The sequence below is a fragment of the Peromyscus californicus genome, unplaced genomic scaffold, assembly GCF_007827085.1.
Source record: "Peromyscus californicus insignis strain IS unplaced genomic scaffold, ASM782708v3 Scaffold_21__1_contigs__length_65335640, whole genome shotgun sequence".
NCBI lineage: Eukaryota > Metazoa > Chordata > Mammalia > Rodentia > Cricetidae > Peromyscus > Peromyscus californicus.
Window position 1 is genome coordinate 303760 of NW_026294514.1, and position 17647 is coordinate 321406.

Genomic DNA, 17647 nt, shown 5'->3' on the forward strand with positions numbered 1-17647 from the left:
GGTTTTTATTTTTATTTTATTTTTTGGTTTCTAAAGTTTATTAAAAATCAAAGAACAGAAAAACCTTACATGAAAATATGTCTGTTTTAGTGTCTATATTATTATCCACAAACAAAATTGAAAGATGATATGTTTTGGTCAAACTGTAGCATAGTTACAGCTGTAACCAAACCAGTTCATCTGGTTCACCATTACAGGGATAGACATGTTCCTGTACCTGTGGATAAAACTTTAAAATGCACATTTGTAGATCACTTGATACAGTCCCAGCATGGTTCCTTAATGAAGATACAGTCAATATTGCTACTGTGTAGAGAATAGTACAGACTTATGAATCAATGTTCATAAATGTTCCTTGCTTTTTGACTTACTTTTATTTTACAAATATTCTTTAGTAACAGGTTCACAACTTAAAGAGTTTTAAGTATTTTGGATGATTCAAATCCTCATGAACTGTAGACCCTGGGTGCTGCTCTGCTCTCGAATGCCTCCCAGAGTCAACAGCCCCACAACAGGCCTGATGACAGTGAGGGGCAAAGTGTATGGTTTTAAAACATGGATGCTAAAATGGACAGTGTGCTACAATTGTATGGCATTTTCTACTTTATCATTGTTCCTATTGTCTTACCACATCTGAAGCTTTGAGACCACATTAAGGAAAAGGAAAGGGTTTGTATCAATGAGTGCTCTCTTGATATGCATTCCCTCTGACTCAGACGTAGATGAGAAGAGAAATATCCTAATTTTTCAGTCCACAGTCTGGCAGTTCCAGCAACTCAGTGATTCTCTGTGTCTCAGTGTTGTTCCAAGGCAGATAGGAGAGTGCCTCATGCCTGGATCATGGAGGAACATTGTATGGTCTTAGCAAGTTAATACTAAAAAATTTCAAGGGTTCTTTTTTCCTTATGAAATAAATTCGTATGTTTGAGATAATAGCAAAAGCAATTTACTATTCAGAATGGATTGGCATATCTGTAGTTTAGTTAGGATTATGACCATCGTGTACTTTATAAAGTAACCCTTCAGCTCATTAATTTTTTTCTTTAGTTTTATCTGCATTTTGCTGTGAAAGCCATATATTCAGTTCTTTATTTGTATCATCTTAAACACAGTTCTTTTAAAGTCTGTGTTTCAGTCACCTATGAGTTCATACTGTTTCTTAGTTTGCCTGGTGAACTTTGGCAGCTGGACTGTGTGAAAAACTGGAGAAATTTTTCTGGCTGTCTGTTCAGAAGGTCTGTCGAGAAGCAGCTGTGCTGAGGTGGCTCTTCCATGGTTCAGGTCTGGTTTGTAATCTTGCTAACACTTATGCTTCTGTTTTCCCCTCATTCCTAGGAAATGGCTTTCAGGAGAACCCACAAGAGGCTTGGGTGTTTTTCTTCTAATTTTTGTTTTTTGTCTCCTTTTGCTTCAGTAATAAGCCATGTTCCCTGAAACAGTTTAGTTAGCAAACTCTCGAGTGTAAAGTCAACACTGAGGACTTCTATGGCCACTCATTCTTTTGGGCTTTCAATTCCTGGCTTCTTTGCCAGCCCAAAATGTTACTTTGTCTCTCCAGTTCTGTGAGGTTGCCCAGAGTTGTCTGGGGATACTTGTGTGTGGTCCTTTTTCTGGTTTCTCAGCCTTTTTGTTTCACCAGAGTAGGATTTAATGTTTCTTACTGCTTTGGTAAATGCTTAAAGGAAGCAGGAAGACATATTTAATTTATTGGTATGTATGTTTGACTTGTGAGTTTATGTGAGTGCAGGAGCCCAAGGAAGCCATTAGAGGGCACCAGAACAGGAGATATAGTTGGCTGCGAGTACTGTGAGCTAAACTCTGGTCATCTGCAAGACCTGGTCATCGTCATTGCTGAACGGTTTCTCCTTTTAACAGATTTTGAGGAGATACAGTCTATCGTGGTAGGGTAGGCCTGGTGACAAGTTTGCTCACATCTGGGCTAGTGAGCAAGCTGGAATTCAGGTTGGGCTGAAACTTCAAGTCCTACCTGTCAGCAACCTACTTTCTCCATTGGCGACCCACCTCTTAAAGGTTCCACAACCTCTTCAAACAGCTGGGGGCCAAGTGTTCAAACATGAGTCTGTGAGAGAACACATATCCAAATTTTAACAACCAACAATCAGTAATACCTAGAATTCTTGGCTGCTTTGATAGCTCTGTGATATCATAAAGCAGAAGTGTGTGCATCTGTGTGGGTGAGAGTGTAGCTGTGTATGTGTTTAATGTTTGCTTTCTTAACAGAGACAGAATCCTTCTGTAAGGCACAGCCGGAGGCATCAGTCTCCATGTACTTTTCAGTGTAACAAATGATTATTGTCATGTTGGTTAACATAATTGATTTGGGAGTTCTGCATCTTGTAAATCTAGCACTGGGGATTTCATGATCTTTCAAATAACTCCCTGAAAGAGGTAAATAGTTTTTATTTATCAAGTCATTATTCATTCTTGTTTTAAACAGTCAAAAAGGGAGTGTGTCCTCTGAGAAAAATTAACTGCCTTTGCATAGCAGTGTGAATTCTTCAGGGTTTTGGAATTCCAAGAATGTTTTACCTATAATACTTATTCTCCAAGTACATACCTTGTACTTTTTATATTCCTGTTTTATAAATGAGATAAGCTAAGAAATATAGTAAGTAGATGGCCCCAAGTCATAAGCAGTTATTGCCATGAATAATGAAAACTGGACTTCGTGATGCCTAGACCTGTCCTGTACATGAAATGGTCTCAGTTCAGCTCTGTGTCCATCATGGTATAGAAGTATTTCTTAGATGTACTCACATTCCTGAGTGTGCAGTCTTGCTTGGCTTTGATTCCTCCTGTGACATTAAAGTTAGTATTATCAGGGAAAGGGAATTTATGTGTGCCCTGAGGCACATGCCTATATGCTGGTGTGTAGATGCTCAGAGAACCATATCCCAGCCTGCTCGTTCAGCCTCAGTGAGAAGGAATAGTAGTCATTTGATTCTTGGGTGCAGAACAATGCTACATACATGCTGGTATAGTTGTTAGATTTTAAAATATGTTTTCACATCCAGATAGATGACATAAAAACTGCATGGTCTCTATTTCTATCATAGCCACAGAGTCTTAGAATAACTCTTGGCATCAGAATTGAAAACTTAGTTTGCTTCCTCTTGTGTAGCCTACAGTCTCACTGTAGGAGTGGTGTGTATTCACGATCTAGCTGTGTTCCCAGGTAGTCATGGAACATTCCTACTGTTCTTCAGCATTTGCTTTCTGGGCTTTGCAACGTCACTGCTGCGCAACCAGAGGCACAGAAGCTGCAGCTGTCGGACCCTAATCCCTTCTGCTTGGACTTGTTGCCAGGGTATACAGTAGCGAATGACCAGCTCTGGAGACAGCCTTGCAGGCATTACCAGAGGCTTCAGCAGCAAATCACAACTTGTGGATGGTACTATTTCACCTTCTGTAAACTCAGCTAACATTTTTAGGTATGTCCAGCCTTACCATTGACCAAATACTCCAGGCAGACAGGTATAATAAATACTCCTTTAATGTGAGAAATGGAAAACTTGGGGGGAAATGTCTTGCTATTCTTTTAGCTGTGTGACCATGATTTTATTTAAATTATTTTTTATTGTGTATAACTGTAGGGAAATAATTTGCCTTCTAACTTACAGAGGCATGCTACAAAGAAAAAGATGGTAGCTGGGAAAATTACTTGAGATCTTTGGAAGAAAGGAGTGTTGTATTAGTTTATGGAAATACTGGGATTGTTTGTCATGTGAAGTCAAACTGAGAAGTAGATATAGCTAATTGTTTTCAGAGACCAACAGCCCATTTAAGCCTATTCCATTTACCTGCTCTAAGTGAATGGCATACAATACTTGGGCTTGTTGTAAACTGGGGTGATGTGGACGCATAAAGGTAGAAACTTACCCAAAACACCACCTGATGGTTCAGTTAGTTGGTATTCTAATTTGCTAATGTCACATTGGTGGGAATGAGTGAATTATGCACTCATTGATAGATTTATTTTCAGTTAATATCATGGTTTATACTGTACTGAACCAACCTATTTCTTCCTAATGTTGAAAGTACTTATTTAGAATTGATATCTTTCTAGTCAATATGGCAGTTACATCTTTCCTTGTGATGGCTGAGGTCATCTCTGCTGAGGATAACGTTCTTTTTCTATAACAGTTTTCAGTTTCTGACCATGAAGCCATTGCTCTGATTCTGATGGATACTAAGTAGTGTTTATGACATCTCTTAAATCATGCTATAATATATGATATTTTACTACAAATTTCTCAACTACATCAGAAGTTAAACTGCTACATAACTATAAGTACATTACTACACATTTTGAATCAATTACTGGCTTTTGATATTTTAGTGAATTATGTGCTTATTCAGCAAATGATGAAGAAAACATCAACATATTAATTAATTCAGCAGCTGATGGATTCAGGATCTCAAAAAGGTAAATAATTTTGTTTCTTCTTTTAATTTGACCAATTCTGTGTAGAGAAACCATTAATAGAATCTAAAACCTTACTTTTTTAGTCTTCATACCTTAAAGGGAACTAGGGTTTATTAATTGCAAATTATATCTTGGTTTATGTTTGCTCACCTAAAAATACCTTCAGTAATGTTCAATGAATATTGTTAAACACCAGTGATCCTGATGATATATTAGGGATAATTTTGACATAACAATAATAATCTATAGAAGACATAAAAAGATTTTAGAGTTTTTCTTTCATCTGCAAAAATAGACATTTTAAAACAGATGCTATACACCAAGCACATTATTATGATTATTTGTTAAAAGTTTGAGAGAGAGCAAAATAGTTCTATATAAAAACTAAATATTTTGATGATGTTTGGATGAAAGATGAATTTAGGCTACAAAGTATCTCCAACATGTATTTATCATCTTGATATTGATTTGAGGCAAAAATACATAATGTAATTTGGCTCCTAGAGGTAAGAATTTAAACTTGAGTATTTGAAACTGGCCTACCTTTTCACAGTCTTTCTTGAATATGACACATGGCTTTTCATAGGTTACTAAATATAATGATCTTCATTGAAACAAAAGTATTAATTCTTACATAGACTAGAAAAATTGCATTTTTGTGGAGTATTTTAACACAGATGAAATTATCTTCCATTTTCTTTCTGTCCCTCTTCTCTATACATACTGTAGATGTTTTCAAATAACTTCTTTGGGCCACATCAGGTTTTTTTTTTTTTTTTTTTTTTTTTTTTTTTTGGTTTTGGTTTTTGTTTTTGTTTTTGTTTTTCGAGACAGGGTTTCTCTGTGTAGCTTTGCGCCTTTCCTGGGACTCGCTTGGTAGCCCAGGCTGGCCTCGAACTCACAGAGATCCGCCTGGCTCTGCCTCCCGAGTGCTGGGATTAAAGGCGTGCGCCACCACCGCCCGGCCGAGCCACACCAGGTTTAACAGGTGGTTCCTACCTAGGTGAGCATATTTGCAAACAGACAGAGTTGGGTGCAGCCTACCTAAATTAAATGCCAATGCTTTGCAAACCTAAAGGTTTAGGTTGTAATCTCATAGAGAACCCAGCTCTTCATATAATTTAAATGCAGATGTAATTTCTGTGTTATATAAATAGAATTGTGTCATTTTCATAGCCATTAGTAACAATTCTTGGTTTCAGATGTGAACATGATGATTTGGCAAATTACAACTGAAGTGGGAGTAGTTCAAAATGAGTTTGAGATAGAGCAAATGTTGGAATATTCTACAATAGGAGCAGACGCACCCCATAATCATCTGTGTAGCTAATTACAAATGCAAAAGTACGTTTAGATGCAGAGTGCTAAGGAGATGAAGTGTGTGCTGCTGTAGCCAAGCTAGTTGATGTTTTGTTGGCAAGGCTTCCACCAAGTAGAGGAACACTGGGTTCTCAAGTACTGAAGGATCTTTATCTGTCCTGTCCTTTTACACTTAGTGTCGTGGGCTTGGAAAAGATAGAATAAGACCATAGTTCAGTTCTCATATTTCAGTACTTGCAGGAACATCTGAGAATTATTTATTTATACACAGATTGAAAGTAGGACTAGGATGAGGGCTGAAAATTCCTCCCTGTATATGTCTAGTAATCTAACTTCTCTAAAGCTTCATTTATCTTAATTATTCTAAATACATCGTGTTGCCTGTCCCCTGCCACAGCCCACAGAGCTGCTAGTACATTTAGCAGAGTGTTGTAAGATAGCAGTTCCTCAGAATCTTCAGCTGTGGGACAAACTCCTCATCCCCACCCAATATTCCATGATCCCAGTGCACACTGATTCCTAAACCTATTGCTTTGGATTTATTTAGGATAAATGGTTGTGGTGGGGGATGAAGAAAGGAACAGAAATGGGAAAGCTTTTAGATTACATCATAAGTGCTCACAAGGGAGTAGAGGGAGATGGATAGAGGGTAGGAAGACCTGTCAGTTATGTCAGCTGCAATATAGATCAAACAAAGTGGGCTGATAACAGGATTCCTTGAGCAAAAGTTGACTGTTAGAGAAGGCAGTAAGAGCCTGGATAAAGGCAGCAGCCATAGCAGAGAAGCAATTAGGAAGCCTGTGTTTATGAAGTGGTGTATGTCACCCATTGGGGACAGCAATTGGCATTGAATAGTGACATCCAAACCGAAGTTTTGGAGACATCTGAGGTGGATTGGATTGGTAAATTTAAGTTCTTTTTATTTGACATGTGGAAAATATTTATTCAGGTTGCTTTTTTAAACCTTCAGTATGTATTAATGGGTAAGTCTCATGTTATCATTGTATGTTTCCAGCTAGTATAGCAAATACATTGCTCTCGACTGCAGCACCGCACCCAAGCCTGATCTCAGTGTTAGTCCTCAGGCCAATCTTGTGCAAGGATTCTCTGATTGCAAATGTCATTTTCTTTAGGATGCTTCTCTTGATTCAGCCAACCCACCAGGGTACACCAGGGTACTTCAGAAATGCCTTTTTTTGTAATAATCACCAAATTTCATTGATGTTTATTTAGCATTTTCCCCTTTTTGATCCAAATATCAATTTCTCTGTGCAACAATTTCATTGTCTTTTTGTTTTCCACTTGCATCTTGAACAATCCCAATAAGAAAAGATTTTTTTCTTCTTTAAAAATATAACATATAGTATTGTTTGGACTGTTTGATTGAAACTAAGCAGACCAAGAGACTGGAAATATTTGTGGAATCTTCTCAGAAGTCAGTTTCCAAAAAAAAAAAAAAAAAAAAAAAAAACCCAAGATTTTGAGCTGCCAAAGTGTTCAGAACCATATCTTTTATGCTAGCCTGTGACAGTTTATGAATCTGAAAATATCTTTAACACTTTTTCAAAAAATCTGCAGGTATTCTTCAAAAGCACTTATCATTCTTTGAATAGAAGATTCAATTGAAGAACAGTTTCTTTCATTTAGTGGGGTGGTTTGTACTTTAAATTTTCTGACAGGTTTTCATGACAGCTCTCAAATGGAAGCTTGAATTCTCTTGTCATAGCTTTTAAAGTCAGACAGTCAGTCTCTCTCTCTCTCTCTCTCTCTCTCTCTCTCTCTCTCTCTCTCTCTCTCTCTCTCTCTCTCTCTGCTGTGATCTTTTCACATTTTATATCTCCTGTTGACCCTAAAGATAGAAAAAAGAATATAGACAGACCTTTGCTTCTGAAGGCTGCAGTCCAGCAACAGAGATGATTCACTGCTGAATTCTCAAGGAAAGCATTATTGAAAGAAATGTGGCAAAATTTTGCTAATTTTCACTTCACATTTGAAATCACTTTTGTTCTCAGGAGAACAAGAACACCTGGTAGATTTTAAATCCCTATCAGCAAATATTAGTAGCTGCAAAATGACACTGACTATTTTGTATGAAAAAGTTTTGAAATAGATAAACCCAGGAGAACAACATAATTGCAAAACAGTTTCTTCATTATTTTTTAATGACTTTGCTATTCTGGCTAGCCAGTGTGCTCTAGGGATCCTCTGTCTCTGTTTCTTAGCATTAAGATTGCATGTACTCTTCATGCTTTTGTAGCAAGCACTTTATTCGCTGTTCTATTTCACTAGTCCATATTTTAAATTGCCATATATGATGGATAGACCCTCTTAGAGTCTTTAAGCAATCAGGAGTGGTTATAGTTGTTAATTATAAACTCTCTTTGAAGGTCTTTATCTTGGGAGTTTGACTTTCAATTATAATAGAACATTCATTTGTGTTGTTGAAATTTCATTCCCTTATGGAAATAAAATTGTTGTCACTATCAAAACGAAATTATCTGCTCTGTTTATTCAGAAAGACAAAGTGAAAAGTCAGAGACACATTTGCTGTCACCCACTTGTTAGACACAGATATGGTCAAACTAATCTTTAAAATTATAATAACACGCAAAGTCAGATACATCAGACTCTATCAGCAAATACTCACAAGTAAAGCTTGTATATCAAAGACTGGAGCTTTTAGAGACTCTCCTGGGGTTTGGTATACTCTACCATCTATTGATCCCTAGTGCCTTAGGTGACTTGTCAAAGGAGTGCTACCTTTATCAGGAGTAGGCAAGGAGGCCCAAGAGGAGCTATTCAGCTAAAGGTCAAGGAAGCAATTAATGTCTGCTTTTTCCTAAATAATTTCTGCAGCGAATGTTGACACCATCACCCTGTCAATCTTAGCACACCAAGTGCATACAGAGAGGTGAAAGTTAGAGTTCAACAAAACATTACCAGTATCATTTGGTTCCTGAATGCAAATGCTTATGGCTGCTTAAGGAGAGTTTCAGATAAATGTTTTGAAGGACACTGCTCTTCCTGAAGAATACCCATTTTTCATCTTTCTGCTTTCTCTGCATCTCTAAGGACCAATGTTTGTGGGAGAAGGAGAGTGGGTGGTTGATGTTACGATGTTATGTCTAGTACCAAAATAACAACATAAAGACACGTGACTATAAACAGTGCAGGAGTATATTATTGAGTAGAATTAAATATCCTTGTTTTTATGAATAACCAGAGGTCATAAAGTATAGGTTACTATACATTACCAAGACACTTGGAGTTGTACTGTGAAGTTGCTATAGAATCAAGATCTTATACTCCCACCAATCTTTCTTTTAACCCAGTCGAACCCAGTGATGGCTCTCAAGACTTGTTTTTAAAAGCCATATCAATTATTTTGTGCTTCATTTAGTGTTGCAGAAATAGATGGTGGTGGTATCAACTTCAGTAAACATCAAAGAGATGGTGAAGGCCTGACATATGAAGAGTTAAGTTAAACTATGAAATACTTCTGTTCTTACATTTTTTAAATTGAAGGTAGGAGTGAAATGAGTATGCCACAGTCTAGGTGTGGAATGAAGGTCAGAGGACAACTTGGGGGAGTCAGCTCTTTCCTTCTACCATATTCAGTCTAGAGACTAAATTTGGGCCCTCAATTTGGCAGCAAGCTCCTTTACCCACTGAACCATCTTGTCCCTATCAAGAATTTTTAAATAGTTTGCTAGTTTATTTCATCTAAAGTCAACGAGCATTCAACAATACCTTGAACTGAGAAGGGCTGTATTTCCATCAGGTTTTTCTTTTTTTAGTACTTAAAATATATATTTTTTATTACTTTCTGTAAACATGCAAAACAATGAGTTCCTTTTTGATATTCTCTTGCCTGCACCGTATTCAACTCATATCCTTCCATATCACCTTTCCTTGGCTCCCTTCTCCGCACTTCTTTCCTTTCATATTCCCAAGCAGTCCCTTATCTAGAGTCCACATATAGAATATAACATAAAATATTTGCCTTTCTTTTCATTCTTCTTTTCCTCTTCCATTAGTCCGTCCTCCTTTCACACAGTCTCTCTTCTACTTTCATATCTAACAATCTAGGAAATCTTGATTAAATCTTAAATCTAGACTCCTCACATGAGGAAAAGCATGCAATATTTACCTCATGGTCCTGGCTTATTTCATTTAGCATGATTAAAACCAGTGCTGTTTTTTGTTTGTTTGTTTGTTTGTATGTTTGTTTCCTTGCAGAGATCAGAGAAGGTGATGATGACGGGCAGGTGGTTGCAGAGATCATGGCAAGAAGTTTTATTCCGACTCTGATAACAACTATTTCTTGGGAAGGCTTTTACTTTGCTGGTCATGAGATTCGGATTACTGAAGCCAAAGATTGTTACGGTGCTGTTGTCTGGCCATCGGTATAATTTATTTAAAATTTGCTGCACCCAATTACTCTCCAGTTTTATTCATTGTTATATTCTACTTGGACGAAGGCAACAGCTTACAAGATTCTATTTTGTGATTTCAGACAACACTAAAAGTTAGACTTTATGCAATGGGAAATTGCTTCCAACAGTTAAATTTGTTTCTGACTTTATTGACATTTGTACCTAAATAAAGATGTGAATGCCTTCAGTTTTTATGACTATGAGAGTTGAAAAGGGTAAATGTTTTCACTCCCCATTTTATTGACTCTGAATTAAGCAAGCGTAAAGGATGTCTATTTGAGACTCACAAACAGGATACTCAAAGGCCCCACTCCTTTACCCGTTATCTCAGGAAGGGTGGCAGACCACCACTACTCCCCACCCCAACTTCACACTTTACTTGGAATCATCTGGTATTGTTAGAAGTTTGAATAAGGTCAAATTTAAACAACTACACTCTGTATTGTCACTCATTTCTGCCTTTCTTTTCAACAAGGACTTTTTCTAGCTGGCCAAAATGTTAAACCTATGAGAGGATGTACTTCTATCATAATTTTTCTGGAATTATGTATATGAGCACCTCCAAATTTACTCATATGCAGATGTACACATGTGCAGATCATAATATCTATGGCATATTTACCTAATAGAGTTTGATTTTAACTATTAATACTTCAAACACCCTTTCCTCTCAATTTCCATAGGCCCTTGTTCTATGCTATTTCCTGGAAACACATGCCAAGCAATATAACATGGTTGATAAAAATGTGATTGAAATTGGAGCTGGGACAGGGCTTGTCTCCATTGTGGCAAGTTTACTTGGTAAGGAAGTATTTTTTTATTGAATGTAGTTGGTCAGGAAACTAATGACTAAATATCATTAGTTATTTTTGCTTTCCAGTGTATTATGATCTGGGCTTATATGTAACTCCTTAATTCTTTTTTAAGATTTATTTATTTTATTTATCTGAGTGCTCTATCTGCATGTATGGCTTTATGCTAGAAGAGGGCATCAGATCCCACTATCTATGGTTGTGAGCCACCATGTGGTTGTTGAGAATTAAACTTAGGTCCTCTGGAAGAGCAGTTAAGGTGCTCTTAATTGCTGAGCCATCTCACAGCCCCTCCTTAATTGTTTAAAACAGATTTCATCAAGAAATTCTACCAATGTTAATATTGCTTTGCTGGTTTCTTTCCAAATATTTCCACGTAAGTAGTTTTAAATCTTCCTGTGGAATGAGAGCTTACAAGCCTAGGTAGGAGGTGAAATTATTCATCTTGTTAGATTCCTTTGGGGTTTTGGAGTCCTATACTTTTATGAGCATGCATCTGTTAAAATAGGGAAGGAGTATTAGAAATGACATGAAACTCACACCTTAGCTTTGATTTTTAGGGGTTTGTCCCTGGATTTGCTTTTTCATTTCCATTCTCATTTGGTCCTACATATAAGGCTCAGAATTCTTTCTTTCTGACCCTTGATGATCATGTTTATTCTTGGGTTGGAGAAAAATAAAAGTGCAAATCAACTTTCTTCAGGGTTGGAAGAATCAGGTTATTTCTTAATACCATGATGCAGGCCCCTCCCTTCAGATGTCTTATACATTTAAAGAGGTGACTGTACAATCTTCTATTTTCTGCATGGGATAAATCCTGTGCTTCAGCCAACTCTTGATGGAAGGATGGCTAATAGAATACCATATCTCCAGACAAGGAGTATTGGAATATTCCACTTTGTTCACTTATGCATCTTTTCATGTGTCTTTGCATGGACTTCTGTAATAGCCACAGTTCTTTATATGCCATCTGGTGTTGTATTCCAATGGTATTTATTAATGGGTGATCTGCCTGTAAGACCTGGGTCATTTCTCCACGTAGGTTTGCTTATCTTAATTACACTGGTGAAATCCAGAAGCTTCTTTGTGGTACTTGTCCTCCTTGGTCCTGTTACTATGATAAATACTAGGACCAAAAACAATGTGGTGAGGAAAGGGTTTATTTCATCTACAACTCTCAGGTCACATTTTATCATTAAGGGAAGTAAAGGCAGGAACTCCAGGCAGGAAACTGGAGTCAGAAACTGATACAGAGGCTGTGGAGGAGTGCTGCTTATTGGCTTGGTTGTCATGGTTTGCTCAGCCTGCTTTCTTATATAACTAAGGATCACTTGCTCTATCTGCAGTGAGCTGGGCCCTCCTACATCAATCATTAATCAAGAAAATGCCCCTACAGACTTAGCCATAGAACAGTTTGAAGGAAACATCTGTGTTAAGTTAACAGAAAGCTAGCCAGCATGGTATTGGTAGTTTGTTGCTAATCTATGTTATTCACCAAATTTCAAAGCATGAAGACACTTAGGACTCTTTTTGGAAAGTACTTGTTTAGTCTTCATTATTGATATTGGATCATTGCAATGAGGTGTTTTTTCTTCTTGTGGTCATTTTTTCTCCTAAATGGAGAACAACAATGATGAGCTAGAGAACAACAATGATGAGTTAGACAAAAACCCAGGGGGTCAGCAGGATATAGAAATACCACAAGATTTTGTTCTTTTTTAAAAGGAGGGGCAGAAAAGTGTATTAGTGTCCATTCTGAAAATCACTGTCCTTCTGTATGTGTTGCCTAGTCTTTTCTTTGGGTCTAGCAGTTGTGAAGAATCTGAGTGCATGTTGGTTGAAACCTGACTGATCTTATTACAAGAGCTTTTCCTACCATTCTTTTTTCATAGGTGCTCGAGTGACTGCTACAGATTTACCTGAATTACTTGGAAACCTGCAATATAATATTTCCAGAAACACCAAAATGAAATGCAAGCATTTGCCCCAGGTTAAAGAGCTCTGCTGGGGAGTAGCATTAGACAGGAACTTCCCCAGATCTTCCAATAACTTTGACTACATCCTGGCAGCAGATGTTGTCTATGCCCATCCTTTCCTGGAGGAGCTTCTCATGACCTTTGACCATCTCTGCAGAGAAACTACCATCATCATCTGGGCCATGAGATTCAGGCTGGAGAAAGAAAACAAATTTGTAGATAGATTTAAGGAACTGTTTGACCTGGAGGAAATTTCTAGTTTCCCTAGCCTGAATATTAAGTTGTACAAAGCTATGAAGAAAAATCGGAGGAGTGCATAGTGCATATTGTCTGTGAATTAGGATGTGGGAATCTCAAGGTAGTTTCTAGTAGATCATTACTTTAAAGAAAACACATACACACACACCACTGTAAGAATAAAAATTAACTCTAAACTTGTCTTATTTTAAGCAAGAATTTTTACACACACAGTAGGTGCATTTGTAAGATTAGGATAATTTGTTCCCAAGTCTGTCTGCTTGGTACTCTAATTACATGGTAACAAACTTTCAGTAACACCATGCAGTGTCATCAGAGCAAAATGGTAGTTTTCAATAATGATATCTCTAACTGAATGTTATTAATTTCATTTTTGAAATTAATACATTTTTGAGAATGTATTTTAGATTGGCCTTGAACTTGAGGTCTTACCTCAACATCCTGAGTGCTAGCACTCCAGGTGTGTAACCACCACACCCATCCATATTGTTAATACTTTTAAATATAGGCTTAAGAGGTTTTATCTTTAGAGATTAAGAAACTGACTGTAGTAAATTTAAAAAGTCAAATATATGATGTATTGGTCAGTGCTAGGTGTCTGTGGTTCCCACCAGTGCCAGTTTAGAGGGTGGCTGTCATTTCTGCTTGGCAGTTTGGACCTCTAGCATAACTACTGAATCAACCAAGCATGTGGAATATTTCCCTCTGTTTATATGAGTGGAAAGAGCATAAGAATACCTGAGATTAGTACTTGTTTTTGTAAGCAAAGTAAAATTCATTTTTTTTCACAGAAATGGAAATAATTATGAGAACTTTGGGTTAGAAGTATATAAAAAGATTTAGCTTCCTATCTCAAATAAGTAGACATGGTTTAACAGATATACCTAGATATTTGAAGTTGTTAGGGTCCTGGAGAAGTCCCACAAAAGACCATCATCCATGTATGCAATTAGCAAGAGTGTTTATTATCTTGAGAAAGATTCCAGTATACTGGGGCTAACCATCCCACACAAAGGCAAAATGGCGATGACCCTGAGAGAAGCTTGAGGCTCCTTTTAAGCATAGCCAAGGGGAGATCCTAGGGCAGTTAGGTCACTTTAGCTATGATTGGCTTAAGCAAGTAACAATCATTTTAGTACGTTCTAATTGGCTAGGGCTGATGGGTGGTCAGGCCGTTTTTGAGCAGGCATGGACAAGTCCCAGGCTTTGTCCTTATTTGATTATCACCTTGAGCTTGTTGACTGTGGCTCAGGCCTGGCCTGACCTGGTACTCCATGTACCAGGAAGGCCTCCTCACCCTTGGTCTTGGGGGGTGGGGGGGGGGAGTGTTGGAGATTGTTTGTACTTGTTTGTGGCTCTTTCAGTAACTCCTTGTTCAGTCTCAGGAAACTGAAATTGAGGCCTGATATCTGAGAGGAGACTGAGCAACCTGTTATGGTGTCTACTTGGTCCTCTCAAAATCATCTCAGATTTTTTTCACTTAGAAATTAGAATAAGGTTTAAAGTAATTAAAGTCAGTGTGGATAGAGTAAAGAATTAGGCCTTTATGCCATGTGACTGCCTGGACTGTGTTGCTGGCAACACACTGAAGTGTCCTCAGCTAGGCTGTTATGTGCCCTTGGTGATACTTGCTCCTCCAGGGTTAGCACTTTCTGAACAATGTCATGGTCCAAGACATCTCCGATTATCTCCTGGACCCTGCACTGTAAGTTAGAATGCAGGCACACTTCAGTATAACTCTTGGTGCATGGGTTTTCTAAGGATCATACCACATCAGTTTTCTCTTTGCATGACTATTTGTCCTTCTCATGTTTATTTAGTGTTCAGCATGCACAGGACAGTGATATCATTATTCTCTCTTCACAGATAAGAACAAAGGCCCAGGTTACACAGCTATGGGGTTAAATATAGAGACAGTCAAACCCAGGTCCGTTTGAGCACAGAATCTGCATTTATAATTACAGTACTGTCTTTATGCATTGAAAAAAGTAACTTTCAAACACTTTAAACAACTGAGGTCAGTTCTTCAAAATGAATAGATACTCAGAAAGAATAACAAATATATTTAAAAATGAGACCTATTCCTCTTAACACTGTCCCTAGACTTTCTACCCATGGGAGGAGACATCACAGAAGGCTGTGGTGGAAGGTACACCTGTGGTGTGGTAAAGGAGCAGATAGAGACTGGTGAGGTCTGAAGTAAGAGACACACCAGGAAGTAGATTATGGAGGTCCTGTGCCATGGCCTAGGATCTCCAAATACAGGTTCTGGGAGTGAATACTACGTGGAGTCCTTAGTTAGGTTGTGCAGCCATTGGTTAAGTTGTGCAGCCATTGGTTACACTGTGTGGTCATTGGTTAAGCTGTATGGTTGCGATGGAGAATTGAAGAAGAGAATAAAGGCCAGTCTAGCTGACCCATTCAGTACTAGACTTTGACTGGCCTGTTTCAGGGTATTTCTGATTGGAGTAAGGCATTTGGGTCTTTATATGTTCCTGTATCTGTCCTGGGAAGACTGTTTGGAGGATGGTGGTGGCTGTGATCTGTCTGCCTGCAGCATTTACAGTTACCTGGTGAAAAAGTTATTCTGAACTTATCTGAGCAGTTCGTTACTGTGTCCACCACATCATTTCAGGCTCCTCAAAGAATTCTAGCTCTTTTTTTTTTTTTGTCTACTGAAATAGAGAGCCACTGGATAATTCTAAGTAAAGGAATGGAATAACGTTATAGCCTGTAAAGACTTCTTGGCCTGGTGTTCTGAGAATGGGATCTCAAAGTCAAGGGACCAACTGGGAGCTGTGGCAGCCATCCAAGCAAAGGACAGCAAGAAGTCTACACGGGGGAGGTGAGATCAGCTATTCTAGCTGTACTCTGAAGCCAGAGGCAGCAGAGTGTTCTACCAAGTGGGGTGTGGAATGTGAGCAAGAAAGCCAGGGCTGACTCTGAAATATCCTTGTGAGCTCTAGAATATGAACTTAGCTTTCGGTTCAGAGAAGGCTTATGAAGCCCTTTTACAGAGCAAGAAGGAATAAAAGGACTGAGCCCTGAGGTTCACCAGCATTAGGGATCAGACAGACATTTTCAGAATTTTTTGGAGGCTATGTGCCTTTCCTCGGTTGTAGCTGAATATGTGGATCCTGAAAAATGTGAGTTTGATGGCACAGCCTTCTAGAACCTGTCACTGGACTTGCTAAATTTCTAAAAGTTGCCTCAGAGGAGTCTAAAGGGCTGAATATCATAGGTCTGGCAGCAAAGAACTTGGTATAATAAGTTGCGGGGGGGAAAACCCACCTTGACTCTTGTTAAAAAAGTGTTTGAATATCATTGTGAAGTAATTTTTTAAGTAGGGAAGATAAAGTGTCCTCTCAAAGACTGTTGGGACCAAACCAACCATTTGGCTCCTTAAAGTTATTCTTTTTCAAACACATCCATACCCATTGTCTTACTCTGTTTATAGGTTTTACTTGAGAATTCTAACACCACCCTCTCTAATGGTACCTCTGTCCTTCTACTTCACTCTGTGTTTTGTCTGATCTTCTTCCTGTTTTGTTTTTGTTTTTTCCTGCAACCTCTCCATGTTTTTATAGTAATTCAGTTTCAAAAGATGTAATTTGTAGAGCCTTTTCTGTCTCACAATTCTTCTTTTAAAAATTTGTAGGAATCCATTTGTTGACTTCAATCACAACTTCTGTTGTGAAGTTTGAGACAAGTGAGATTATGTTTTTAATGATATAATTTTTTCAATAACTCTTTGAATTTCTAGTTGAATGGAGTGCTAGATATCAAGGTTTTAATTCAGATGGTTGCAGAATAATTTTTGCTTCAGAGATGACAAACTGACCTGTAAGTAATGTTCTTTGACAGCTTAAAATGACACATTGGCAATCATGAAAGTGGCTTCCCAGACAAGTTTTAATATAAAATCCTGTCTTAGAATTTAATGATACATATTCTTTGTGCCTTTTTTAAAAATCAGAACAAGGTAGGGTAAAAGTATACTTTGCTACTAGTAAATTATTAATGTGTTTCAACCAAAGATTCCCTTAGTATCTTAGTGACTAATAGGCAGTTGATTTAAGAATTAGGATTGCCGGGTGGTGGTGGCGCATGCCTTTAATTCCAGCACTCGTGAGGCAGAGGCAGGTGGATCTCTGTGAGTTCGAGGCCAGCCTGGTCTACAGAGCGAGATCCAGGAAAGGTGCAAAGCTACACAGAGAAACCCTGTCTCAGAAAAACAAACAAACAAACAAACAAACAAAAAGAATTAGGATTTCAAACATGATTTTACAGCTATACATTGGAAAGAAGAGTTGAGGGAAAATTCCATACAGTATCTTTGGGATGAAGAAGCAAAGACTAAGAACTTTTGGGAACAGGCTTCATTATTTAAAATAAGTA

The 17647-nt window shown here is 37.9% G+C and overlaps 1 protein-coding gene across 2 annotated transcripts; it reads left to right on the forward strand.

Moving 5' to 3' along the window:
* The first annotated feature begins 103 nt into the window (after positions 1 to 103).
* Positions 104 to 17185, forward strand: LOC128117457 (protein-lysine methyltransferase METTL21E). 2 transcript variants are annotated; one of them, XM_052749350.1, is made up of 5 exons: positions 104 to 3452; positions 4361 to 4447; positions 10007 to 10173; positions 10887 to 11004; positions 12908 to 17185. In XM_052749350.1, the coding sequence occupies exons 2-5, from the start codon at positions 4426 to 4428 to the stop codon at positions 13309 to 13311; spliced, it is 711 nt and encodes a 236-aa protein (XP_052605310.1). In that variant the 5' UTR covers positions 104 to 3452; positions 4361 to 4425; the 3' UTR covers positions 13312 to 17185. The 2 variants fall into 2 exon arrangements, with proteins under 2 accessions (XP_052605310.1, XP_052605309.1); XM_052749349.1 differs by lacking the exons at positions 104 to 3452; positions 4361 to 4447 and having other exon boundaries at positions 5241 to 10173.
* The last annotated feature ends 462 nt before the right edge of the window (positions 17186 to 17647 follow it).